The sequence below is a fragment of the Cynocephalus volans genome, chromosome 8 (assembly GCF_027409185.1).
Source record: "Cynocephalus volans isolate mCynVol1 chromosome 8, mCynVol1.pri, whole genome shotgun sequence".
NCBI lineage: Eukaryota > Metazoa > Chordata > Mammalia > Dermoptera > Cynocephalidae > Cynocephalus > Cynocephalus volans.
The window spans coordinates 126,604,314-126,632,143 of record NC_084467.1 but is presented as its reverse complement, the minus strand read 5'-3'; the positions used below and the strand labels follow the sequence as shown (position 1 = coordinate 126,632,143).

Here is a 27,830-nt window from a genome sequence, read left to right as displayed (position 1 = left end):
TTTATTTCTGTTATGATCTTTATTATTTCATTTCTTCTACTAATGTTGGACTTAGTTTGTTCTTTTTCTTGCTCTTGAGGTGTAAAATTAGGTTGCTTATTTGAGATCTTTTTTTTAGGTAGCTATTTACACTATAAACTTCCCTTTTTAAAACTGCTTCTGCCACCCGTAAGTTTTGTGTGTGGTGTTTCCAGTTTTGTTTTCCTCAAGATGTTGTTTATATTTCCACTTTAACTTCTTATTTGACCTATTTATTGTTCAAGAGCATGTTTTTTAATTTCCACGTATTTGTGAATTTTCCAAAATTCCTCTTGTTATTGATTTCTAGTTTCATACCATTGTCATCAGAAAAGATACTCAATATGATTTCAATCTTCTTAAATTTGTTACAATTTATGTTGCGGCCTAACATATAATCTGTCCTGGAGAATGTTTCACATACACTTGAGAAGAATGTATATTCCATTGCTATTGGATGGGTTGCTTTGTGTATGTCTATTAGGTTCATTTGTACTAAAGCACAGTTCAAGTCTAATGTTTCTTTATTGACTTTCTGTTTGGATGATCTGTCTATTGTTGAAAGTGGGGTATTAAACTCTTCTACTATTAAATTGCAGTCTATCTCTAACTGTAGATCTATTAATGTTTGTTTTATATATTTTGTGCTTTGATATTGGGTACATAAAAATCTACAATTATTCTATCCTTTTAATGAATTGATCCCATTATAATTATATATTTATCTTCTTTGTCTCTTTTTACAGTTTTTGACTTAAAATCTATTTAATCTGATGTATGTATAATTATCCCTGCTCATTTTTGATTTCCATTTGTATGAAATATCTTTTTCCATCCCTTCACTTTCAATCTTATGTGTCCTTCAAGATGAAGTGAGTCTTTAATAAGCAGCATATATTTGGATATTTTTTATTTTTTTAATCCATTCAGCCATTCTATGTCTTTTGATTGGAGAAATTAATCCATTTACATTCAGGGTAATTATTGATAAGTAAATATTTAATACTGCCATTTTGCTAATTGTTTTCTAGTGGCTTGAAGTGCCTTTCTTCCTTTCTTCATCTCTTGCTGTCTTACTTTGTGATTAAATGATTTCATATAGTGGTATGCTTTGATTCCTTACTTTTTGTCTTTTGTGAATTTACTATAAGTTGTTGGCTTATGATTACCCTGAGGCTTATATAAAACATCCTATAGCTATAAAAGGCTTTTTCAAGCTGATAACAACCTAACTTTGATCACATAAAAAAGTGAACACTCTTACACCTCCCCCCAACATTTTATGTTTTGGACATCATAATTTGCATCTTTTTATATTGTGTATTTCTTAACTTATTATAGGTATAATTATTTTTAATAGTTTTTCCTTTTAACCTTTGTACTGAAGATATAAGTGATTTGCACACCATTACAGTACTGAAGTATTCTGAATTTGACTATGTTCTTTCTTTTACCGGTAAATATTATACTTTCATATGTTTTCATGTTATTATTTACCATCCTTTTCTTTTAGCTTGAAGAACTACCCTTAGTACTTTTTAAAAGGGAGGTCTAGTGGTGATGAATTCTGAGCTTTGACTTGTCTGGGTAAGTATTTATCTCTTCTTTATTTCTGAAAGACCACTTTGCCAAGTAAAGTGTTTTGGTTGGAAGTTTTTGTTTTGTTTTGTTTTTCCAGCACTTTGAATATGTTATCCCACTCTCTCCTGCCCTGTATGGATTCTAGTGAGAAATTCACTCATAGTCTTACTGAAATTCCCTTGTATGTGATAAGCTTACTTTCTCTTGCTGCTTTCAGGACCCTCTATTTGTCTTTGATTTTTGACAGTTTGATTACAATATTTCTTGGTAGTCTTGTTTGGATAGAACCTGACTGGAGATGTTTTAACTTCCCATACCTGGATATTTATATCTTTTTTCAGACTTGAAAAGTTTTCAGCTAATCTTTCTTTAAGTAAACTTTCTGTGACTTTCTGTCTATCTTATCCTTCTAATTGCTATAATGTGAATGTTAGCTCTCTTGATGCTCTTCCATAAATCTCATAAGCTTGCTAATTCCTTCTAATTTTTTTAAAAAAATCTTCTGACTGTGTATTTTTAAATAACCTGTCTTCAGTTTCAAAGATTCTTTCTTCACCTTGATCAAGTCTGCTGTTGATAATTTTGATTGCATTTTCCATTTCATTCATTATATTCTTCAGCTCCAGAAATTTTTTATGATTTCAATCTGTTAAATGAATCCATTCATTGTTTTGTTTATTTATTGTTTTCTTGATTTCATTGAATTGTTTCTCTGTGTCCTCTTCAAAGTCTCTGAGCTTCATTAAAATGATTATTTTGGATTCTTTATCAGAAGAAGAATATCTTTATATTACTCCATATCTTTGAGGTCAGCTATCGGAAAATTATTGTGTACTTTTGGTAATGATATGTTACCTGGGTATTTATGTTTCTTGTTGCCTTACCCTGATTTGTGAGCATTTGTTGGAGCAGCACCAGTTCCAGGCTTTGTGGGATGGTTTTGGTAGAGAAATACCTTCTTGTATGGAAGGATGTTAGGGGACTGGCTGGGTGAGATGTGGCAATTCTGGCTCCAGTGAGGGCACAATTGTATATTTTCCATGTAGTTCTGTCAGCTGAGGTCAATGTTGGTAAAGACTGCAAAGATCCTCAGAGTCCAATGCTGTGGGTGTCTGCAGAAGCAGCAAGAGCTGCTGAGGTTTTCAGTGATGATGACTATTAGGTTCCTCCAGATCTCTTTTTCTCCCACCTAGTAAGCCATGACCAAGAGCATCCCTCTTGGTAATGGGTCTGGCTGCAAGCCCACTTATGGTGGTAGTGGCACCAGTGTCTGATGATCTGTGCTCATGAAGTGGCCACAGAGCCAAGGCCTGAAGCACAAACACACATGGGAAGAATATAGCACCAGGGTCCAGGGAAGCAATGGCACCAGTGTCTAAGGCAAATAGGCACCCCTGCTGCCACACTGATAATACAAAGTGCAGGTGCTTGTAAAGCGGCTGAGGAGCCAGGGATTGGAACATGGGCATTGCAGAGCATCAGTGATCTGGGGTCCAGGGTGCAGAGAAACCCCTAGCTGTCCGTGGTGGCTTGGCTGATGACTGGAGCGTGGACAGGTGCAGAGAGATCTTGACTCTGGGGTCCAGGGTGTGAATTAGCTCACTATGGTGGTGGCTCTGGTGTTTGAGGTATGGTTATGTGTAGTGCAGCATTAGAGCTAGAGACTGGAGTGCAGGTGTGCACCTTGCTACAGTAGTTACATGGCTCAGGACATGTTCTAGCTTTCTATGGTTGGTGAGCTGGTGTCTGGAGCATGAGCCCTCAGAGAAACCTTGGCTCTGGGTCCTGGGGTGCAAAGTAACTTGCTACAGTGGTGGTTCTGGTGTGTAAGCTATGGATGGGCAAAGTACAGTTTCAGAGCCAGGGTCTGGAGTGTGGGCATATGCAGAGCTACAGTGGCTCTAGGGTCTTGCACACAGGCTTAACTGGTGTCTTGAGCATGGGCACCAGCAGAGACCTTGACTCAGGGTCTCAGGGTGAGAACTATGGATGTGGATATGGACCCAGTTTCTGAAGTGTGAGCAGGCACAGTGCAGTCACAGTGGTCTGAAATGTGAGCACTTGCAGAACAGCTATGGCTCAGCGGGCAGCATACATGGGATTGAGAGAAGTGGTGACTCTAGCACCAGTCCTAGTCCCAGGATGGTACAATAGTAGCTGCTTCCTGGGAGGGAGTGTGCAGCTGTATCTCCCACTCTGGTGTTCTGCAGCAGGAATGGCTCCAGGTGTTTCAGATATGCCAATATCACCAGTGATCTTTTCTATGTAGATATTCTTGGTTTGTTTTTTTTTTCTTTCCTTACTGCTGTGCTGCAGATTCTTTAATGAGCCTTTGAGCCCTCTCAGGGCTATTTTGGCTTGTCAATATTTTGTGTGTGAAGGAGGGGTGGATGGGCAGGAGGATGAAGGCTGGTGTCTCCTACTTCTCTAGGAATCTTTTTCTGCTTTTCTCATATTCACTAAAATTTAACATTATTGAACTCAAAAGCACATTATCAATAAGAATATAGCACCCTCCCTCATCCCCACCTGAGAAAAAAACTTTTTAAATTGGGCATTGCCAAAAAAGGGTTGAAGAGTGAAAATAAGTACAGAAAGAAATGGAGGCAAATCATAAAAATAATAGGTGACTTGCACTTACCAAGTGCCAGGTATTGTTTCAAACACTTTTTTTTAAAAGCATATAAATTTATTTAATATAATTTTTATGTGGCACAAGAGCCTTCATAGAGGAATGAAAACCCAAAGGAATAGTTAAACTTGTGTATTTTTATGCTAGTGGATAGCCCTGGATCAATAAAATTGCATGATCTAATGGTAATAAACTGGGGGAGACTTAGCAAGTCCTGTTTGTTCATATTCTTCTCTGTGGCCCTTCATTTTCAGAGTTAAAGATATTCCTTTCTTCTGGATCTAAGGAAGGCACCTCTCACATGAGGGTCTTTTGACCTGCTTCAGGGAAAGGCAAGAAAATCCTTCCTAGGTGTTTCAAACACTTTGAAGTCATTTAATTGCCCTAACACTTCTATGTGTTTGGTGATTATGACTCTTGTTTATTCACATAGCTGAGGAGACCAAATCACAAGGAGGATAGTAAGTTGCCCAAGTCACACAGGCGGCAGGTGGTGGAGCCAGGCAGTCTGGCTCTAGTGTCTGAACTCTGAACCCCTGCATCCTGCTGCTTAGAAGTCCTCCATTCTTCCTTCTCCCTGAAGTTCCCTTATTCCCTATGGTCATTCCTTCATCACCGTCTTCTTCACCAGCCATTCTACTTCTACTGTGTAACTAACGCCTTCCTCTTGGTCCCAAATTCCAAAGTGCAAATGCCGGCTTACACTCCTTAATTCATTTTTACCTTTTCACTTTCTTCCAGATCTTTCCATTTTATTCTATTTTTAATCTATCCATGAGATGCCTATTTACAAGCTGTAATAATTATGGAGTGAATAAAGAATAATACCCACTACCGCACAACTAGAATTCTGAGAAGATAAATTGGAATTATGGTTTTCTGCCTTGATACTAAATACTTGATACTAAATACTTGATACTTGATTTTGTTGTCTGAGACCAATCCAAAAAGTAATAATAGCTGACATTTCTTGAGTGCCAACTATGTGCCAGATATTATTTCAAGCACTTTTCATGTATTAACTTGCTTAATCTTACAACAACCCTGTGAAGTAAGTTCTGTTGTTATGATTATGTTTCACAATTTAGAAAACAGATATACGGTTTAAGTAATTTGCCAGAGGTGGAGCCAGAATAGGTCTCAGGCAGTTTAATAGCACAGCCCCAAGTCTTAACCACTGTGCCAACAGAATTTTAGTTCTGTACACTCATGGGAAAAGTTAGTAATCCTTCCATTCTTTAACATCTTTTTTTCCTGAAATAAAAAGCAGAATTCCTTTCACATGATCCACGTCTGTTTTATCTGTCATCTCAATACCATTTCCAGCAATCTTCACCAATTACCAAAAGCTGTAAGTGGCTTTTTCCTTTCCTACCTAATTATTTTTTGCTACTATTTTTGCTCTTTTTCCTCAGAAGTCTGCTGGGATAGTAAACATTGACTGATATTTCCCAATAACTGGAAAATTTACACTAGGACAATATGAATAATACAAACCATGTTTTCCAAATGTATGACCTTAAATTGGGGCTTATATCATAATCAAAGGAAACCTTATCTCTGAGTACCTGGCTACTGTTCCTGCACTGCTCAGCCTGGGATGTCCAGGAGTGATTTTCACTTGCCGCTGTCTCTGGACAATCTCCCATGGGAGCCAGCAACCTCCATTCCCTTGGCAACTACTAGTTCTGAGCTGTCAACATTGCTCCTATGTTATTAACTTTTTAACTTCATGGGAAGGGCTGTGGTGAATTTCCGGAGAGTGAATAGGAAGTTGTTTTTCTAAATAGCCTGATAACGAGGGGAGACAGTGAGATTATAAGAAGTCTGAGTTGGGCAAAAGGCAGAAACCCAGCAGAGTTGCGGAGGAGATGGTAAGTTCATTTTTCTTTCAGATGGCAAAGGGATGAGTTGAAGTGGTTCGGGAATTAATCAGGCAGGTAAAGGTTCAGAAAGTGAGGAATAGCAATATCCATGGAGTTTTGTGTTAAATCACCCATCAGTGTTTGATAGAAATACCTGTGGTTCACTTTGACCCTCCTGACAGCCTTGTAAATTGAGGTTGTTATTTCCATTTTACAAATGAAGCCATTGTGGCTTACAGAGCTAGGTGTTTTACCTAAGGGGCTGCACTGTTAGGCTTGATGATGTTGGGATCTGGATTTTGTCCTCTGATTCCACAGCTGCTGTTCTTCCTACTAGAACTTACAGGGACCTTCTAAGACTACATCTTGGAAAACCTGCTACCCACTTTCCTAGGATTGCTCTTCTATCTGGGATAAATGGAAGGCTGATCAACTGCCCTGGGACAAACCTGCAATTGAGAAGTTTCTCATCTCAGCTCTCCTATTTCTTTCTCTGAGCCCTTAGAGTCTTTTGGGTTGATCTGGAATATCCACATGGTCTCAAATTCTGCCCTAAATCTCAATCCTGTTAATGACCCAGTTTTCTCTTCTGTAAAATGGATATAATAGTAGCACTTTATAGTATCATTGTAAGGATTAAATAAGATTATACTGAAAAGCATTTAGATCTGAGCCTTGCAAATAGAGAGCAATTAGTAAAATGTTAGCTTTTATGGTTACGAGAAAGAGAAAATTCTTGGGGGATAGTGGTGTATGGGATCCAGGGAAGATCTAAGGATGACTAGACATTTTGAACTCAGTAATGTTACCCCAGGTAAGACACACATAGTTAGACCGACTCTAATTTTATCCCCAATTTATCAGGAGTATCCCATATAGTCCTAGTGTCCAAGATCCTGCAGTCTGTGGCTAAGGAGAAACCAGACAAGTCTCTGCTTTTAGGCACCTTTCTATGGGACTCCAGAAGAAAATAGTGTTTATCCCTGATTCATCCCACCTCTTTGCTGTGCTATAGCACATTTTTCAAATACTTACAATGAGAGTTTTCTGTGGTGGGAAAAATGGGGACAAGAGGATGTTGAAGAGAAGGGGAAGGAGCTCGAGGCTGTCCTCCATTTGAACCACAATGACATAAGAATGTGGATTACTTTTGTTTTATCTTTTTGCGTGTCATACTTCTAAATTGATCAACTTAAATGAATGAGCAATTATTCCAATCTTCGTTCTATTCTCTCTGGTATCCTCCTCTGTTTCAAAAGTATAAAACATATTGGATCATGGCGTTTTTGAGATTCTGATGAAAGCTACAACTCCTCTTCCCAGATGAAAATGTAAACATCTCCATAAATACCAGCCTTTAGAGACACCCACAGGAGGGTCCCAGACCTCCATATGGATCCCAGGTCATGAATCCCACCCCATCGCTTCCCGTGCTTTACGCTCAGAAGCTCTTCAACTGGCATCCTGAAACTAGGCTGGAAAGTGCTAGAAACTCCTGCCCTGGAATTGTTTTTAATATTTCACAGACAAGACCTCTTTTTTTCCCCCCCTGAACACATTTGGCTCTTAAGATTCAGGAACCTCAAACTGCTTCTGAGCGTTTGCCTTTAAGTTCATAAAGTGGCTTCAGTTAACTTCTCGGACTTGAGAAAATGAGGTTGAGATTTACCTGCTGGTGGGTTTTCAATCAGAGAGATTTCAGAGGTGGTGTTCTTGACTGGGAACTTGAATCATGCTGATGTTAGTCTAGGTTTTAGTGGACTGAGGAGCTGGTCTGGATGCTCTTGCATTTATACCTGTTAACTATCCTAGGTCTGTGGTTTCCAGCTCTTTCTCTTCCTTCCATTATCTGTTTTTCAAAATGCAACTAAATGGTTCAGACTTTCCTGGGCTGGCCACCGTCTCTTTGAATGTGCATCTTTAGAGTTCTGTAAGTGGAAGCTTATTAATCAAATCTTCAAAAATCAAAATGACTTACTACATAACAGATGGTACTAAGAAAAGATCCTGAACCCAACCCTAGTTACATGGTTGTTTCACAAATGACATTCATTATATTGTTTTTTAGGTGTCTAACCCCTCTGATTGAAAGGCAAAACAGAAATATTATAAAGCCAAATGTAGAGTGAATCCTTAATATTCGTAGGAATGTAACTCAGCCGTGGTCCGACAGACATTTTAAAAATAAAATTAATTATACAGCTTTATTTTTTACATTTTAATCGACACATTGTAATTAGATATGCTTATGGAGTACAATCTGATATTCTGATGCATGTATGTTGTATAATAGTCAGGCTAGGGTAGTTAAGGTATCAGTTACCTCATGCATTTATCATTTCTTTGTGGCAAAATCATTCAAAAGCCTCTCCTCTGTCTATGTAAAATACAAAACTTAACTGTTAACCATAGTTAATTTATTTTTAATGCTAATACTTCACCCTAAATAATGGTGATCAGCAGTCTAAATTAAATATACACTTTGATTCTAAGTGCTGATGTCCTGGGTTCCTTCCTCTCCTTTTTTGTAATTCGCTGTTTGACTTAGAGACAACTTCTTTTCTCGATGTGTTTTATTTCGTGCCTTTAGACTGGGGCTACTAATATTTGTGCCATCCCACCACCATTCAGAAGCTTAAGGGAGCTAGTATCTTATCAGTTTTAATTCCTTGTAACAAATAGCTTTTCTACCAACAGGTAGTATATCCTCAATGACTCTCGTATCCACCTCTCCCCTCTGTATTCTCATTGACCGCAGCCCCAGCCAGGCTTCCTTAACTCCCACTGGGTCTACTGTAGTGTCCTTCTCTTTTTGTAGTTCAGCCTCCTTGCTCCTAATTTATAAAAAACAAAATCAAAACAAACAAACAAAAATCCACTCTCAGATGCATCTAGTTATGACCTTTCTCTGTTCAGAGCCCTGCAATTGGATCTCCTTTGCTTACTGGTATTTGAGACCCACAAGATCAGGCCCCAAACTACTTTTTCCATTAACCTCTAGAACCTCCGAATTTTTTTTTTTTTTAAGTTTTATTTTGTCGATATACATTGTGGCTGATTATTGCTCCCCATCACCAAAACCTCCCTCCCTTCTCCCTCCCCCCTCCCCCCCAACAATGTCCTTTCTGTTTGCTTGTCGTATCAACTTCAAGTAGTTGTGGTTGTTATATCTTCTTCCCCCCCCCCCCGGTTTGTGTGTGTGTGTGTGTGTGTGTGTGTGTGTGTGTGTGTGTGAATTTATATATTAATTTTTAGCTTCCACCAATAACTGAGAACATGTGGTATTTCTCTATTTTTAACATCAATAAAGCTGCATCACTACCTGCCTTCAGATCCTTGTCTAGTTTCTCATTGCACTCGGGATAAAATCTCATCCTCTTGTTTTGGCTCCCAGAGTCCAAGTGAGCTGTCACCAGCTTCATCTCATATTTTCCTCCTCAATGCTTATTTCATTCCAGCCACACTAACATCTTCATGTTCTTTGAACACTCCACACTTTGCTTCCACCTTAAGGTCTTTGAATTAGCCTTGTCTTCTACCTTTAATACTTTTCCTCCTGATTCTTCTGACTGATTTCTTCTGGTTATTCTGCTTTCAGCTTAAACATCATCTCCTTAGAGAGGTCTGCCCTGACCTCCCTGTCTACCATAACCACCCAGTCATCCTGTCACGTAACCGCACTTTTATTCTCTTCCTCGCACTTTTTGCTATCCTCTATTTTTCATGTTTCCTTGTTTAGTACTGCTGGGTATTTATTGGTATGATCTTTCATTGTCTGTCTCCCTCAATAGAATGTACATTCTGTGAGGAAAAGAATTGCGTCTGTTTTCATCATTTTAATCTCAGTCCCTAGAACAGTGTCTGACATATTATAGGCACTTAATCCACAGTTATTGAAATAAATAATGGAAAAGACCACAGACAATAACAAGGGAACACCTATCTTGGTGTGGGGGAGGCAATGGATGTGACAGGAAAGCTCCTTTGAGGAGGAGATTTTTGGATTTATGGAGCTAGGCAGACACAGAAGGAGAGAACACTCTGAGCATAAGAACACAGGGAACAGATAGTGCTTTCCAGAAATTACAAGATGTTTTGCCATAAATGCATTGTAGAATTGTATATGTGTGTGGAGGGTGGAAAGCAAGAGGTGGTTGAGGGGTAATGGCAGGAGAAGAAAATAGACAAACAGGAAGAGGACACATCTTGAAGGGTCTTGCATGTGTTGTCTTGAAAGGTTTGTACGTGTTGCTCAGGCAGTAGGAACAGCTGAAGGATTTTAAGTAGTGAAGCAATATTATTATATTTTTGTACTAGGAATATCATTCTGACTACATTTAGAGAAAGAATTGGAGATAGGTAATCTTGAAGAAAAGAGGCCAATTGGAAGATGATTTTCTGCACCAGGAAAGAAGTGATGATGCCTAAGCTAGTGCTGTGGCAGGAAAGTGGAAATCTGGACGATGCCCAGGTGTCTCATCAGAAGGAAAAGCCAGTAGGATTTGATGACAGATTGATGTAAAGGGTTCGGACAAGGAAGAGATGTTTGGTCTTCCCTCCCTGCTCCTACTTGATGGAGGACTTCAGGGTCTTTGTGGGCAGGTAGGTGAGGGGGCGAGGGTCAGTGTAACTGTCTGTAATAAGAAAATGCATCCCTATATGAGCCCCCTTTAGTGCTATAGACTTTGAGAGAGTTATACCCAGTCTGGAGGGTTAGACTGAAATTTGCTCTCTCCTCCTCCACTTCTAAGAGCTGCTGCTATTTAATGCCCTCCAGTTTCATGAGACATAACACCTATGCAACAGTCCTTGGTTCCCCCACTTCTCCTCCACTTCTCCCTACATCCCACCCTCATGGGGTTAAGAGTGAGTCCTGCTCGTTTGATCTCTTCCGTAGAATGTATGCGAGAGGGGGCCAGCATGCCCTGTGTTTCTCTCGTACTCAAATAGAATGACACAAGAGCCAAGATACACACACACACACACACACACACACACACACACACTGCAGAAGACCAGAATCCTCTTTTTTTTTTCGTACATTCTAGTGTGTAATTTAAGGTATACAACATGATGTTATGGGATACATATAGATAGTAAAAAGGCTACTATAATGAAGCAAATTAACATATTCTTCATCTCACATAGTTACTTATTTTGTTTTTGTGGCAAGAGCAGCTAAAATCTACTCATTTAGCATGAATCCCATATACAATTTTATTACCTATAGTCCTCATGTTGCACATTCAATCTCTAGACTCGTTTATCCTACATATCTGCTACTTTATATGGGGGGGAAGAAATGACAAGAATACATTTTTGTCTTTCTTATGGTCTTCTAATCATAGTGTACTTTTACTTAGATATTATTGCTACTGTAAATATACTATAGCGATAAATACTACCGACTACCTTCTTTTGCTTCAAATGCTCCACTTGGTTCTTCTCTTGGTTCTTCTCTAATGTCTTGAGCAACATACTTACAGTATAATGTGAGTATAATGTACTTAGTAATAATTATCACATAATTTCCAACATTTTTCTATTTAGCACATTCTATTCTACTTTCAATCAACCCCTGCCATTATTCATTCATTCATTTATCCACTCATTCATAAAATATTTATTAATCATGAAGCATCTGACTTACCTTGGCTGGGGACTCAGACCTAAGTCATAGTCCTTTGCTCCTGAGAAGCCTCTGCCAGCAGCTCCCTCCAGCTAAATGCCCACATGTTTGTTTTGCATTTAATGTGGACTACACGCTCAGGAGAGAGGTCAGAAATGGAGATGCTGATTGGGGCCACTGGAAAAAGATGACCGTAAAGAGGCCCTGGGAAAGCAGAAGAATTAAGAGGGTTGTGGAGGGGGAAACCCTTACCTCTGCAAGTGAAGGCAGAGGGTTGAGGTAGATTCAGAGGAAGACTTGGAAGAATTTTTCAAGACATTCGAGAAAAATCAAGAAAAGAACCAAGGAAACATTTGAAGCAAAAGGAAGTAGTAGTATTTATTGCTACAGAAAAGTTAAGGAAGATACAAGTGGAAAAATCTTCATTTGGTGTGACAATTAGGATATCAGTGGTAAAGTCAGCAAGAGCAGTTTGCACTATAGTGGGGCAGTGGGCTGGAGAGTAAAGGGAAGACAAGGAAGTTATGAAAGCTTAGCTGTAGAGGAAGGAGAGAAATCAGGCAGTATCTGGGCAGAAGGACAAAGGGTCAAGGGGAGGATGTTGTTTGATTCTGCATTTCTAAGAGTGCAAAGCTGTGGTCTGCAATGTTGACAGGAGAACAGGATCTCTTTTCTGTGGTGCTGTTCTTGCCAACTTTGTAAAACAGCCAGAATGCAAGCCATGGGACTCCTACTGGCCTTTGGTACCTCTTTTTATAAAAAGTGAGGTTGAGGGAGAAATGCTGGCTCCTTCCACTTTCTTTCTGCTTCTCTATTCACCATGCTATCACTTTTAGTTCTTTGGAAAAGTAAAATTAGAGTTAACCACGATGCTTAATGAAGGCTTACACAGGCACAGGATGTTATTCCAGTGACCAAATCTCAGATTCCTTCCCAGTTTGAACCAGGTTGCCAGAGACCATTAAAGTAAAGATTAGCAGACTATGTGGCTGCCTCTGTCAGAGAGGCATTTCCTCTTGTTTCAACACATCTTACTTAGCCTCTTACTAACTCTTACTGAACTTTTACTTAACTTAACTCTTCAGCATCCTAAATCCAGCACCATCCTGAAGACTATACTGTACAGCAGGAGCAGATGTGAGAAGTCCTATCCATCCTAAGGAAGTTTCAGAGGAAGATTATTACTCAAGGAAGATTTTCTTAAGCATCATCCATCCTCCATACTCCCACACAAAACCCTTGTCATCTGCCAGTGGAATCAAGGTGCTATCTTACAGTTAACACAGGGATTTGAACTTGGCGTCCATTAAACATAGACAGACTTAGTGGGTCCATGAGCCTTCTGAAATTGTCTAAAAAATTGCAAGTGTGGTTTTTTTTTTTTTTGAAGAATCCTGATCGTAGCTTTTATCAGACTTATAAACTTCATGAGCCCTGCAAGAATAAGAATAAGAATCACTGTGTAATCCTGATGTACATTCAGATGAGTGAGCCTGAGCAAATCATTTAAACTCAGAGTCTCAGTGATGGGGAGCAGTGTTGCCCCCCCCCCTCATCTTGAGCATCATGGTCCAAAAGACCTACTGCACAATGCCAGAGAAATGCTAAGTTGATTTGGCAGTAGTTTTTGCAGTCTCCTATAGCTCTGAAATAATCTATGAGAGGTCATATTTGGTATTTGGCAATTAGAAGAAATGAAAGATTATGGTCAGATTAAAGCAGGGGATGCACATTGACTTGCAATTTCCTTTCTTAGATGTTGTGCCCTGATCAGAAGCACCTTTAAAACCTTAAAACGTTAAGGCCTCAGCTCCCCTGAGCTGGCCTCAAAGCCAGAGAAACACCTAGAAATACTCTGTTCAGGGAGAAAACCACTGCATAAGGGCCCAGGAAGAGAACCACTAGATTGAAATAGGCTTCATTCCTCCTCCAATCCACCCGAGTGGAAGCCCAGCACGGGTTCAAAGGCAAACATTGGGGTCCCCTTCATGAAGTCTACAGTATTGTTCTTTTCAGAAGCAATATTTTTGCTCCTGTACCTCCAAAAATATTCGGGAAAACGATGTAACCTGTCACACCTTTCTAAGTGGAGAACTAAAATTTCTTATCATAAATTTTTAAAGTAAGATTTGGTTTCCAATATATTGTAAAAATTGGCCTTTAAAAAAAAAAAAAAAAATTGGCCTTTTACAATAAAGCTGTTACATCAGTTCTTAATGGTGTTTACCCAATGGAATTAAATACTAAAGTGATCTGATAACCCTCATCACTTAAAAAAAAAAAACATAAGCAAGATCTTAATAATAATAATAAATCTTACATTATTCATTTTCTGTCCTTTAACACTTATTTTTATTCCACTTTACCTACAGAATTTTAATCTTATAGTATATATTTTAAGTTTAAAGTCTTTTCTTGATTACACTATCATACTTCTTTGTAAAAATAAGAACATAATAAATCAAAATTTAAAATATTTTAATTTTCTGAAACCATAAGTCTTTACATGTTAAAATTTTTTGATTCAGTAAGGATGATAATTACTTCTAGTACACAATTAAATAAACTAGCATAAATATATGACAAATCTTGATAAGTAACTTAAACTTTTATACCTAAAATGCTATTGAAGATGCATCTCTAAATGAGAAGTAGGGCTTTTCAGGTATTTGGTCATATATCCATGAATGAATATTATTTATCAACAAAATCAGACAAGATCAGCCTCAATCTTATTACTATATTTCATTTTTAAGAATTGAAAAACTTCACTCACATGAATAAATAAATGGAAATAGAAATGTTATTATAGCAATGTTTCTCAATTCTTTGAACTCCTTCCAAGTTATATGCCCCAAATTATACAGCAATTTATTATCAAAATTCAGTTGAAGCTGACAACTTAATTGGGCCCTACCTCAAAATTGATGAAAGGAGAGGAGCGGAAACCACTGGACTTGAAAAAGGATTTGCTATGCTATCATTTGAAGCATTCAAGTTCTCAACACCTATGCCAATATTTTTAATTGTTTCTGGCATACCAGTGTTTTTTATGTCCTGGAGCAAGGCCCCCAAATAAGTAAGAGTTAGATTAGTAAAAGATATGATTTTCTTTTGTAAAGTGGGAGAAGTGTGTATTTTTAGGTAGATTTATTTTAGGAAAGTATACATGTGAAAGTTGAAATCTCAATATATATTTAATTAACTCTCTCCTTGCTGGTGTGCATCCCTTGGGAAGTCAGGCTCATTTTGGTAAAGATTTCTGCCTAGCACGTGGAATGTCACTTTTGGGGTATCAAATAGATATGTGATACTAATAACAGTTGGTGATATAACACAATCCAGAGAAAACTCAGTGCTCTTAAATCCCCACTAGGGATTACCACACTTTCTGCACAAGTAAACAGCACCATAAATCATAACATTAGAATACTCTTAGTGTTTGATCATAGTTCCTGCAGGGATCAGCTGATTAGTGCCTTAGCTTATCAAAACACAAAATATGCCTTCTTTTCAAAGCCAATACAAATGGTCTTGAACTTATGATGGCTCGACTTACAGTATTTCAACTTTACAAGAGTGCAAAAGCAATACACATTCAATAGAAACCATACTTCAAGTACCTGTATGATCATTCTGTTTTTCACTTTCAGTACAGAATTCAATGTTACATGAGATATTCAACACTTTATTATAAAATAGGATTTGTGTTAGATGATTTTGCCCAACTATAGGCTAATATAAGTGTTCTGAGCACATTTAAGGTAGGCTAGAGTAAGCTATGATGTTTGGAAGTTTTGGTGTAGTAAATGCATTTTTTACTTACAATTTTTTCAACTTACAATGGGTTTATCAGGATGTAACCCTATCATAAGTTGAGGAGCATCTGTACTCAGAAACTCCTACACAGAAAATTGCCAGGCTCCTTATATGAAGGTAACTCCACTATCTGGGAGACATGCACTGGTACACGCGCACGCGCACGCCCTCACACCATCCCAGACACCCTACACCATCCATTGCTGGAGCATGGTCTGTGGCAAATCAGAATTTCTATACAGGAGGGGTTTTAGGTCGGCAATCTGGCTGGAAGAGTGGTAAAGCTGCAATGGCATAGCAAATGCATTGCTCTTATGTTTGTAGTAAAGTTGAGGTGGCTTTAAAGAGGAACCAGTGCAGCAGCTAGGCGTGCTCATATCACACTATCATCCTCAACAGCAACAAACTATGTCTTAGGAAGAGTAGAGGTTTATGAAGGTAAAAAAGTAGAGTGGAAAGAGCTCTGGTTTCAAAGTCTGACTCTGCTGCTGTCATTTGTATATGTTATTTGGATGCTTCAGGCATCAGTAGTTTCATGTGCAACATGAGGAAGTTGGGTAAGAAGAGCATTTCCAGATTTATTTGTCCGAAAACATTTAAAAAACGTTAATAGATTTGATGAAATCCCAATAGAAGGGAGCTTATAAGAAACAAAATTTGCTACAGATCCAAGGGGAATACATTTATTATATATATTAGGAAATATTAAATATATTCACACATGTATATATTAAACATGGAATAGTACTGCAGATATACGCTGAAATGGTAAAGCAAGAAGATAAAACATAGATCAATAATATAAAATAAATACCTTAGCACAGCACAATTAGCTGATGCGCTGTGTGACAAAGTATAGGTTAGATGTTATTTGTGTGGATCAGTGGATTTTCATGTGACTTCCTATTATTCTTGGGTATGAGCAGTTCTGCAACATAATGATAGCCATATGCATGTGTTTAGTATTTTTCTCACATGCATATTACAAATGTACCTAAAAATAAAAATATTGGTGTCACAAAGTAGTTACTTAACAAATATTTGTTGAGTGAGTGAAGAAATACACTCTGTCCTTGGCCTTGGTAAGCATCCGTCTAGGGTAAGACTCATTAAGTAGAACAATGAGAAACAAGAAGGAAGCAGAAGGCTTGAACTATCTCCTCAATGGAAACAGGCAGAATTATAACTCAGCATAATGATTATTAAGCAGAATTTTTGGGGCCATATTGGTTACATATGGATACTAAAAGGAAGCTTTCCTTTCTTGTTTTAGGCCAGCTGCCTAAAAGCCATCTGGAAGCAGAGATTCCACAGAGTGGCCTTCAGAGCTGTCCAACTCCTTTGCTTCAGTGTCTTGATCTCTGGTAAACTTTATGCTAACTTTGCACCTGGCCCTGAGGAGTTAGGGTAGAGCCCAGAGCCAAATGTGAGACATTAAAGATTGTAGCCAGCTGTTGTGAAGCATGGAAAAACTGTCCCTGCACAGATTTCTGGAAGAAACATGCACCCTATACCATCATATTGGTAGAAAAGGCTTCAGAGAGAACTTAAACTGATATATCCAGGACCAATTTATCCATTAGACAACAGTAGATGTAGGACCACAATACTTTTAGGAACCCACAAAAACATTTGAATTTCTTAAAAAGTCATTTTCTTTGAAGTAAAAAAAAAAAAATGTTTTAATATATAATATTAACATATTCATCTGTGTATCAGTGTAGTTATAAAATATAATTATAAAATATGTTATTATGGAGGAAGGGGCCAATGAGGACAAACTTGCCTAGAGTCCACAAAAGTCATAATGTAGCCCTGGCTATCTCAGCATAAAACCTTAAGGCAAAATAATGCCATAGAAGTGTCAGTGACAAAGGTACAAACATTAATGACCTCCATGTGGGCAGCAGAGAAGAGGGCTGAATAGGAGCAAGGCTTTATAAACAGGAAAGGGAGCCATTTCCAGGCCTGATTGCTTGCACTGTAAAGCTCTCACATGGGAGCTGGCTTCTGCCCTGGGTTAGCTTCCACAGACTAAAATAACAATGCTTTGCATCACAGGGCCTTTACACCATTGAAAGGCACATTTTTTTTTTCATTTGATATCACAAACACTTATAAAGAAGGGTTGTTTTGAACCCTATTTTAACAAGTGAGTAATCAGACATGGAGAAAGTAATTTATTAAAGAGAAACAGCCATGGGAAGAGGAATTAGTGTAGGATGGCAAATCAAGTGATCTGATTTCTAAACCTGGCTCTGCCACAAACCTGCTGTGTTTCACTGACTCCACGAGTATTTATTGAATGCCTACCAAGTGTCAAGCTCTATGGTGCTAAGGATCCAGAGCTAAAGAGAGACTGCCATCAGGGATTCACAAGCTAGCAGAGGTGGACCGATCGTAGAAACAGACACTGCAATACGTGGCAAGAAGGGTGGTAGAGGCAGGGACAAGATGCAGTGGGAGGCTGGAGGATGGAAGATCAAGCCTACCTGGGGACACGGAAAGTAGGGGGAGTAAAGGTGACCAGCCGTAAGAGGGACAGGCAACCAGGATAGCAGGAAGAGCATTGCAAAGGCATAGATGTGGTAGTTCTGTTTTGCTAAGAAAGTAAATATGGTGGGTGATGAAGTTGGGCCAACAGGTAGGACCCAGATCATAAAGCTTCTTATTTTCCATGTGAAGAGGTAGAACCTGCCATCAAGATGCTTTAACTATCATTTAATTTGGGCTCGAGCAAATAACTTAATGTATCTCTTTCATTTATAAAAGAAGAGGAGTAAATTAGATAACCTCTAAGGTCCCTTCCAACACTGGTATCTTATGATTAAAATATTTAACACCAAGCATGCTCAAAAAATGACATTTTCCTATTCTGACTTCATGTACACCTTCAAGTAAAAGGTGGAAACCACTGTTTTTTCCTTAAAATAACTACATTAGACATAAAATAGTCATATTTGGGATATTCATCTTGTGGTCAGAAACTCATCTGACTACACAGCAGCGTACTTAAGATTTCTGCCTCCTTCTGGTTAGGAATGCTAACCTGGAACTCACTTTCTTTTCCTCTAGAACTAACAAATAAAAAAGAAGTGGCAGCGTGGACCTATAATTACAGTACGAAAGCATATTCATGGAATAATTCCCGGGCATTCTGCCAGAAGTACTTCACGGACTTAGTGGCTATCCAGAATAAAGACGAAATTTCTTACCTCAATAATGTCATACCCTACTACAGCTCTTATTACTGGATTGGGATCCGAAAGATCAATCAAAAGTGGACCTGGGTGGGAACCAAAAAGCTTCTCACTGAGGATGCTGAAAACTGGGCTGCCAATGAGCCCAACAACAAGAGAAACAACCAGGACTGTGTGGAGATTTACATCAAGAGCTCATCGGCCCCGGGCAAGTGGAATGATGAGCCCTGCTTGAAAAGAAAGCGGGCACTGTGCTATACAGGTAGGGCCTTCTCTATTCTGAAACTTGTCTGTTTAAAAAAAAAAAAAAAGCATTTATTAATGTCGAGTAAATAACCATCAGAAAACAGTTCAGCCACAGACCTTGTCCCCAGCGGTGACCTCATCAATAAATTCTCAGTGTTTTCACAGTTTTAATTCTAATACTAATCCTCCACCAAGTGCAAACACTCAGGGGAAAAAACAAAAACCTGGCCCATCTCTATTCTGTCACCTAAGTGGCACAGACTTGGTGAAGAGAGCCTGGCAGGTTGGCCATAGTCTGTGCCTACTTTGCCTGGCATATTTAGATGTGCGAAACATCCCTTCATAGGATTGTTTGTCCTTTGCCATGAGTAGGTCTTTAACATCTCCTTTGGCTCCTCTGCTCCTCCACCATATGGTACTGGGCATAAATTTGAAGCAAACAAAAGGTGGAAGGGATCTGACCCTAAAGTCTGAGGTCAAACAGCAAGTCGGCAGCAGAGCCAGGATTTAGACCATGGATGTGTTACCCTGTTCTCGCCCCCACCCAGTCTGGTGTCTAACCTCCATGCTGTAATGTCTGTCATGGGGGCTTCCAAAATAATACAAGTCTATAAATATTCTTAGTTAGAAAACCACGACCCATTTTGTACCACGCAGAGGAATTTCTCTGTCCACGCATCTATTGATGGCTCCATTTGTCCCTCTGTGTCCAGACATAGCAACTCCCTCTATAGGAAACACTAAATGCAGCATAAGATGGGACTGTGCAGTGCTCCAGCAGACTCCTGCCATGCCTTTCACAGAGAACCGGTTGGCTCTCCAGACCACACTGTGGTTCTCTGTTGTCTGGCTAGTTCGGTTCTACCTGAGAGGGGCTGAGTCTGTGGCTCAGAACAAGAATCGAGCTTTTCTTCACATCTCCTGTGATTTTCCCTGAATGTGATCCTTCTGTTTCCATGCAGCCTCCTGCCAGGAGATGTCCTGCAGCGAACAAGGGGAGTGCATCGAGACCATTGGCAACTACACCTGCTCCTGCTACCCTGGGTTCTATGGGCCAGAATGTAAATATGGTGAGGATTCTATTTTGTTGATATTACTTTAGTCATTGGCCTCGTGCTAGAGATGATGCCAGGAAGTAAATCACAATGGAGACTCTGCAGTGAGTGAAGGCTAGTCTGAGGCCCCGCTATCATCTGCTTGTCTGCTCCACTCAAATTGTCTCTGGGCACACACTCTGGGTAAAACATTTTATTCTAGGAGAAAACATTCATTCACAAAACTTCAAAAGGGAAAAGGGAAATGTAAAGGAAGCAAAATAAAGGTTAAACAAAAATTAACCTTTCGGGTTAATTTTACTGGTTTGAAATATAAAACAGTGAAAGAATGATTATTTATCAAAATGCAGGCAATACAAAACAGTTAAGTAAGGATGGGCAGCTTGGGTTAGAGGCCTAGAAAGACAGAGTTAAGAGGACTACACATTTAGTTCCAGATTTCAGCAAATCTAGCATTGTTTTTAAGTCTACCATGAAAAACATTGATATTGTTTGTACCCCACAGTCAGAGAGTGTGGAGAATTTGATCTCCCTCAACACGTGCTGGTGAACTGCAGCCACCCTCTGGGAAACTTCTCTTTCAACTCAAAGTGTAGTTTCCACTGCACTGAAGGGTACCGACTGCATGGACCCAGCGAGCTGGAGTGTTTGGCTTCTGGAATCTGGACGAAGAAGGCCCCACAGTGTGTAGGTGTGTCAACCTTGTTCTTGTTGTCCTCATTGACAACTATAATGTTGGGCTTTCTCCATTAAAAATGTGAGAAATAATGAAGATCTACATTAGATGGAAAATTCTGGTATCACTGTTACCTGTCAACCAACTAATTTTGGTTTTCATGGTATTTTGCATCTGTAGAGTGAGGTAGTCAGTTTCATTCTTCATTCTCAGGCAAAAACATTACAAAGTCACCCCTTTTCCCTTGTTAATTACAAAGTAAATAGAGTGTAATGATGAGGACTTAAGAGCTGAGGAATATTAATTTGGTAATTTTACTTGCTTCTTTAAATGAAAAAATAAGGGTGTTTGAATCTTTCCAAACAGCTATTGAAATTATCATTTAACCATTCAAGAGCATCAACTTGCCTGCCTCTTTGGGAAGGTATAGCTGTTGCAGAATTCTAAGCCTTCCAAGATGCTGTACATAATTTGCATAAGGACTCACACCATTGTTCTATGGTTGTTTTTAGCTGCCCAGTGCCTGTCCCTGAAGACTCCTGAACAAGGGAGCACAGCCTGTCTTCCCTCTGCAAAAGCATTCAAGCACCAGTCTAGCTGTCCCTTCAGTTGTGAAGAGGGATTTGCATTAGTCTGGCCAGTGGTAGTGCATTGCACAGCCTTTGGGGTGTGGACAGCCCCAGCTCCAGTGTGTAATTGTGAGTTTCCAGCAGCTGAGGATGTATACGTGGACTGGGTCTCCTGCACCCAGTCCTTGCTGGAGTATAGATAAAACTTAGTTTATGGAGAAGCTGGCCTGAATTGCCAAAATTTAACTCTCCTTCCACCTGCCACTCAGCTAAATTGGATACATCTGGAAGGGAGATGTGTATCAGACTCTAGAAAAACAAGAGACTGATTTTTCTACGAACAAAATTAAAAAGCCCTCTCTTCCCCCAAACTCGTAACCCACAAGCAGTTTCAGAATGTCCTCATTTATAGATTTCACATATGAGGGGAACGGGTGGCATCTACATCTGTAAGTAGACACTAGAAGACTTCTGGGACAGGTTCATAGAGGTATAGGGAACATAGGACATTAAGAATGGATCTTGGAGGAATTTGTATTTTTAAGAGTTTCAAGTCATCCTGAAGACAGGCACTCCAAGTCTGGACAAGCATCATTAGGGTCTCCCAACGCTTACATCTTCCCAGCTCCTCCATTGCTCCTCATCTGTGGGTGTGGTTTTCCTCCTTCCTCAGTACCTTTCTCTTTCTTAATCTTTGCTTGTTCTCTCCAGCTGTGCAGTGTCAGCACCTGGAAGCCCCCGGCAAAGGATCCGTGGACTGTGTTCATCCACTTGCTGCCTTTGCATATGGCTCCAGCTGTAAATTTGAGTGCCAACCTGGCTATCGAGTGAAAGGCTTTGACACACTTCGCTGCAGTGGCTCTGGCCAGTGGACCGCACCTTTGCCGACCTGTGAGGGTACGATTTTCCTTTAGCAGCCCCAGTCCACCCACCCAAGTAGGAGTCGTGGCACAGTAAAAAGACCAAGGGCTCTTTATGTCAGGGTGACCTCCTCTAGGCTCTGACACTGGAGCAAGTGTTCAACCTCTGGGAGCCATGTTTTTCTCATCTGTGAAATGGAGCTAAGAATTGCAAGGTGCCTTTGTGAGGATTAAGTATATTAAAAGTATACAATTACATAGCATGTATAAAGTACCTGGCATAGAGCTGGGCACTTGATCAACTTTAGTTTCAGCTTTTTATCCCCTTCCTGCCCCACTTGCGTATCCAAGCCGTAGGACAATGTCCTATACTTGAGAGGGTGTCAGAGCAGTGGCTGTCAGGACAAAGAGATATTCTCCATGCAACTTTGGAGGTAGCCTTTGACAGAGGATCAAATGAACAATGCATCAAAAGAGTGTGTGACGCAATCCTGGACAGTTACGTAATAGCACGAAGCTGACTTCTGTGCAATTGCCTCACACCCTCATCTCGTAAGGCAGAGAGAGGGAGCAGGACAGTAGGACGTTACAAGAGGATTAGTGAGTTTGCAGACCTAGATTTTGAGCCCGGCTCTTCTACTGTCCAGCAATGAGACTCTAGGGAAATCACTTGACATTTTTGAACCTCACTTTTCTCATCTGGAAAGTAAGAAAGAAGCACTAGAGGATCTTTGGTTCTTAAATGCCCTGATTCTATAGAAACCAGAGCTCAAAGCCCAGAAGCGAAAGGGTCGTCTTTATGCTCTGCAAAACCCCAGGAATAGTCTGGAGATGAAATGGTTTAACAAGGAAAAGCATGAGGAAACCACTCTTTATGAGAACCGAGGTCACTCAGGGCTTAATTGTGCTCAGGAACTCACCTCAGGCTGCACTCACTTGGCAATTGAAGTCCGGTTAGGATGACATCCTGTATTCCAGAGACAAAGCCCATCTGAGATCACTTTACAGGGCTAGGTGACAGTGTCGACAACAAGCTGTGCTATTCTAGCTTTTTCACTGTAAGTCCAGCTGTTTCCTCTACTCTTTTCAGATCCAGTTCCACGGATAATACCAATGAATATTTAATGAGTACCTTTGTTGTACAGAAGACTGCTCTGCTCTGGAATACACCTCAGCCTCAAAGAGACTGTGGTGCAATGGGGAGGAATTACAGTCATTTATGAACAGTGCAAGAACAGAGGCTGGGGGAGCACACTGGAGGTGCCCTTACCCTGCGTTGGGTGGGAACAGAGGGATCCCTGAGGAATATGGAGTCTAAGCTGTGACCTGAAGGGCAGGTGAGGGTGTTCCAGGAAGTTTCCCTTTTGGAAAAGAGAGGATTTAGGGTTCTGAACATCCTGACACTGTGGATAGGAAAGATGTAGCATCCCCAGGAGTTTTTTCTGAGAAAGAACTAGGCCCTTCCATTACCCCGTTTCAGAAGATAACTTTTTCCATTTAGCCATTTCGTGTGAGCCACTGGAGAGTCCCATCCACGGAAGCGTGGACTGCTCCATGTCCTCAACAGCACTTCAGTACAACACCACCTGTAGCTTCCGCTGCACCGAGGGCTTCGTGCTGAGGGGAGCTGACATAACTCGGTGTACTGGTTTGGGACAGTGGACAGCACCAGTCCCAGTCTGTCAAGGTACTGTGATCATCATAATGTTCTGTGCCTCTCAGCTCTTTAAAGGCCTCAGCACCTACACTGAGCACTGTTATTCATTTATCCATCAGACATTCACTAAGAACTTACGATGTGCCATGCCTTTTGTGCTGATCACTAGGGAAAAAATGGTAAAGTGGGTCAGTGTTAGGCACGCATTGTTCATTATGGCACAGTCAAGGTGAGGGTTGTTTTGATTGACATGTTGAGGGTGCATTGACATGAAGGAGACGAGGGCTGGGGACTAGCAGGGGATTGTGGAAGAGTAATGGACAAGGTATTTAGTCTGGTTCTGACAGTTCCTGTTAACCTTTTGGACTCTGTGAGGCTAAATGTTTTCTGTAAAATGGGAATAATATTATCTGCCTTACCTACCCCTCACTAGAAGTGGTGTGAAAGCAACTTAAAAGTGCCATGAGCTTTTTAGGGAGAATAATGATGATAATATTACCTTATAAGTCATATGTCTGTGGTCCGATTTGACAAAAAGTGATCCTCTTTCCATATTTCATGTTTTCAATATTTTGGTCTCACAGAACTAAGGCACAGGGAGCTCACTAGGTTTTTCTTTGTTTATTTGTTTTGACAAGGGGTACTCCACATAGAAGTCACATTCCAGAAGTACAATAAGGCATTCTGTGTGGCCATTTACTGGGACCCCTGGGCAATTTATGTGGATCCCCTAGGTCTAAGTATGCCCCGATTTTAAAATGAGGCAGTGGTTTGAAAGCAAGATCTTGAAGAGACATTTGTGCATCCGTCTTCATAGCAGCATTATTCACAATAATATAAACATGGAAGTAACCCAGGTGTCCAATGGATGAATGAATAAGCAAAATGTGGCATGAACACACAATCAAATATTATTCAGCCTTAAAAAGGAAGGAAATTCTGACATATGCTGTAACACAAATGAGCCTTGAGGACATTATGCTAAGTGAAATAAGCCAGTCACAAAAAGACAAATGCTGTATGATTCAACTTACAGGCAGTACTTCGGATAGTCAAAATCATAGAGACAGAAAAGAGAACGGTAGTTGCCAAGGCCTGGAGGAGGGGGAAGGGGCAGTGACTGTTTAACGGGTCTAGAGTTTCAGTTTGAGATGACAGAAAGAGTTGTAGAGATGGATAGTGTGATAGTTGCTCAGCTATATGAATGTACTTAATACCCCTGAACTGCACACTTAATACTGGTTAAATAGTAAATGGTAAATTTCATGCTATATATATTTTACCACAATAAAAAATTGAAAAAGCAAAAAAAAAAAAAAAACAAAAAAAACAAAAAGAGGGGGGCAGTGCAGGAATAGATGGCCATGCACCGTGATGGTGAGACCTAGTGGAAAAGGGCATGTTTGTGGATGTGCCATCTGGAGACAAAGACACAAAGAGCCCTTTGACATACTTAAAGGGATCATAAGGGATCCCTTGAGCCATTCTTGTTTCCAGGGAGGTAAACATCAAGTCATCCGGAACAGATAGTTGGGATATTCTCTTAAGCATCTGAAGATGTGGTCGCAGTCACTCCCTTGATAGGCTTTCAGAGTGTTTTCCACTCTGACAGTCAAGGTCTGCATTTGATGCATAGCCTTGATGACACTGCTACTGTTTATTACTGTTTGTTACTGTTTATTACCACTACTGCTGCTGCTGCTACTACTACTACTACTAATAATAATAGCAGCTAATATTTATTGAGTACTTTCTATGATCTCATTTAGTCTAACTCCATGAGGTAGTTAAAATTATTATTATAATTATTATTATTATCATCATTTTAAAGATGAGAAAAAACTTACCATATATAGAATACATGTGTTCTCTCCATATAAGATCATCTATTTTATATATTTGAGATCATGGGGTATATTATGATTTTTATTCTGCCTTTTCATTTAACATTATACATTGGGACACCTCCCATATGTGTCCAAGGTGACACATCATTTTTAATGACCTTTAATATTCCTTTCATGGATCCACCACATTTATTTTCAGTCCCAAATTAGTGGCATTTATATTTGCTTTCAATATTTTGCTCTGACAAATAATGTCTTCATAAAAATCTCTGAATTGATTTTTTGGTATACCTCTTGATTACATACTTAGCAATAGATTCTTGAGTCCAAAAGTATGATAGTTAAGTATGATAGTTTAAAAAGTATTGATACAGATTGCCAAAATTCTCAGTAATGGTCTAGTATTTTCCTTCATGTGCTATTGTAATTAAATGACACTTTTCTGGTCTTCCAAGTTAAACAAGCCCAATTCAGGAAACCCTGTTCTTGGCACTAGAAGGGGTTAATGGTCAAAATCGTGGAGTGCTTGTGTATTACTGTTTTCTCATTCCCTTACTCCCTTTCTTCCTCACCCCTTAGCTGTGCAGTGCCAGGATCTTCCAACTCCAAACAAGGGCCAGGTGAACTGTTCCCACCCCTTTGGCACCTTTCGGTTCCAGTCAGTCTGCAGCTTCACCTGTAACGAAGAAGGATTGGTCCTGGTGGGAGCAAGAGTGCTACAGTGCTTGGCTACTGGAAACTGGAGTGCTATTCCTCCAGAATGCCAGGGTAAGAGTACATTCTTTCCAGCATCTTGGAAATAAATTGTAGGTAGTATCTTCAAAGGTTTATTTAGAAGTGGTAACCATGTAGGGTCCACCTCAAAATGGACTGGAAAAGTCATAAATACTCTCACTCATCCTTTTTGCCTGTAACCCAAGGATCCCACATGCAAATGTCTTTAAGAGGCAAGGCAGATAATGCAAGTGTCAGGATGTTTGGTAATAGGGAATTGTCCTTGCTAACTCTTTACCAGGGTCTTTTCAGGACCTGAAGTCTCCTAAAATGAGCTAGGCAAACTGTTCTCACTTGGCTAACAACAGTATCTAGAAAGAAGACCAGAAGGAGAAAAATAGCTTCAGGGATGTTGTCTCCATTGTACTTGATGCAAAAAAGCCAGTGTATTCTGTCAATGCTGTAATGCCCTGAATGAAATAGAACTGGCTCTAGTCATTTGTGTTTGTGAATTGAAAAATAAATGTATGTCTTTTTTACTTCCTATTCCTTTTTCCACAAAAATGTATCCATTTTTTAGTTATTTTTTATGGCAAACAGTGCTTTTAAAAAGTAAGATTCTCATTTATGAGCTACAGAAAAATAGGAAAATAGAGCAATGAAAAAAATATCCTCTTAAATATCCCCACCCTAAAATAGACACTGTTATTATTCTGGTGTGAATTCCTCCAATATTTTTCTCATTCACTGTTCCCCCTGGGCAATTAGTATTTTTATGAAGTATGTGCAATTTTAATAATAAAATTAAATGGGTAAAATACTAGATATTTCCACATAATTTGCCTTTGCCTTTCACTTTGTACAGACTTAACATCTGAGTGAAAGCAGGCAGATACATGTTTTTTTGTGAAGAGGAAACCACTAGCAAGTGGTCACACACAAGCATGAGCACACGCACACCGGCACTCACATACCACTGTTAAGTCAGGTCAACAGTGAATGAATGAGTGAATGAACACACTCAGCAGAACTGGATGTCTTTCATCCCCAGGCACCAGAGAGGATGATAGCCCCTGGCGTTGGGGTTAGGTGCACCTTCAGAGCTGGATCTGGAGAGGACAGGGTGGGGCCGTGACCTTGCCCCCTCAGCACTCATCCTGGCTGCACTGAAGCCTGCATGTATATTACAAAGCCCACACAGCTTTGAGGAGGAACTTGGAATCCCTGAGGAGGCTAATCACAGTGATGAGAACTCTTCCAGGCAATCCTGGGCTGTGCAGGCCACAGGTTACATACAGTTCATCGCTCCATACAGTCCTGCCTGTGCGCATTTCACAGCAAGGAGCTTGCCACTCACCACGGCTTCCTGTGACCTTCCAGTTCCCTTCTGCTTTTAGTTCTTTGTTTACTCTGACTGAACTTTCTCCTCTTGTTACCGGGTGCACATCAAGTGAAATACCCA

At 39.8% G+C, this 27,830-nt stretch overlaps 1 protein-coding gene across 1 annotated transcript in view; it reads left to right on the top strand.

Annotated features, from left to right (window-relative positions):
- Positions 1–10,516: 10,516 nt before the first annotated feature.
- Positions 10,517–27,830, top strand: part of SELP (selectin P) — a 31,760-nt gene continuing 14,446 nt past the window's right edge. The window contains exons 1-9 of the mRNA XM_063105906.1: positions 10,517–10,591; positions 16,818–16,908; positions 18,620–19,006; positions 19,953–20,060; positions 20,551–20,736; positions 21,234–21,419; positions 22,002–22,187; positions 23,652–23,837; positions 26,234–26,422. Of these exons, the coding sequence (XP_062961976.1) occupies positions 10,517–10,591; positions 16,818–16,908; positions 18,620–19,006; positions 19,953–20,060; positions 20,551–20,736; positions 21,234–21,419; positions 22,002–22,187; positions 23,652–23,837; positions 26,234–26,422 (1,594 nt within the window). The remainder of the gene's footprint in view (positions 10,592–16,817; positions 16,909–18,619; positions 19,007–19,952; positions 20,061–20,550; positions 20,737–21,233; positions 21,420–22,001; positions 22,188–23,651; positions 23,838–26,233; positions 26,423–27,830) is intronic.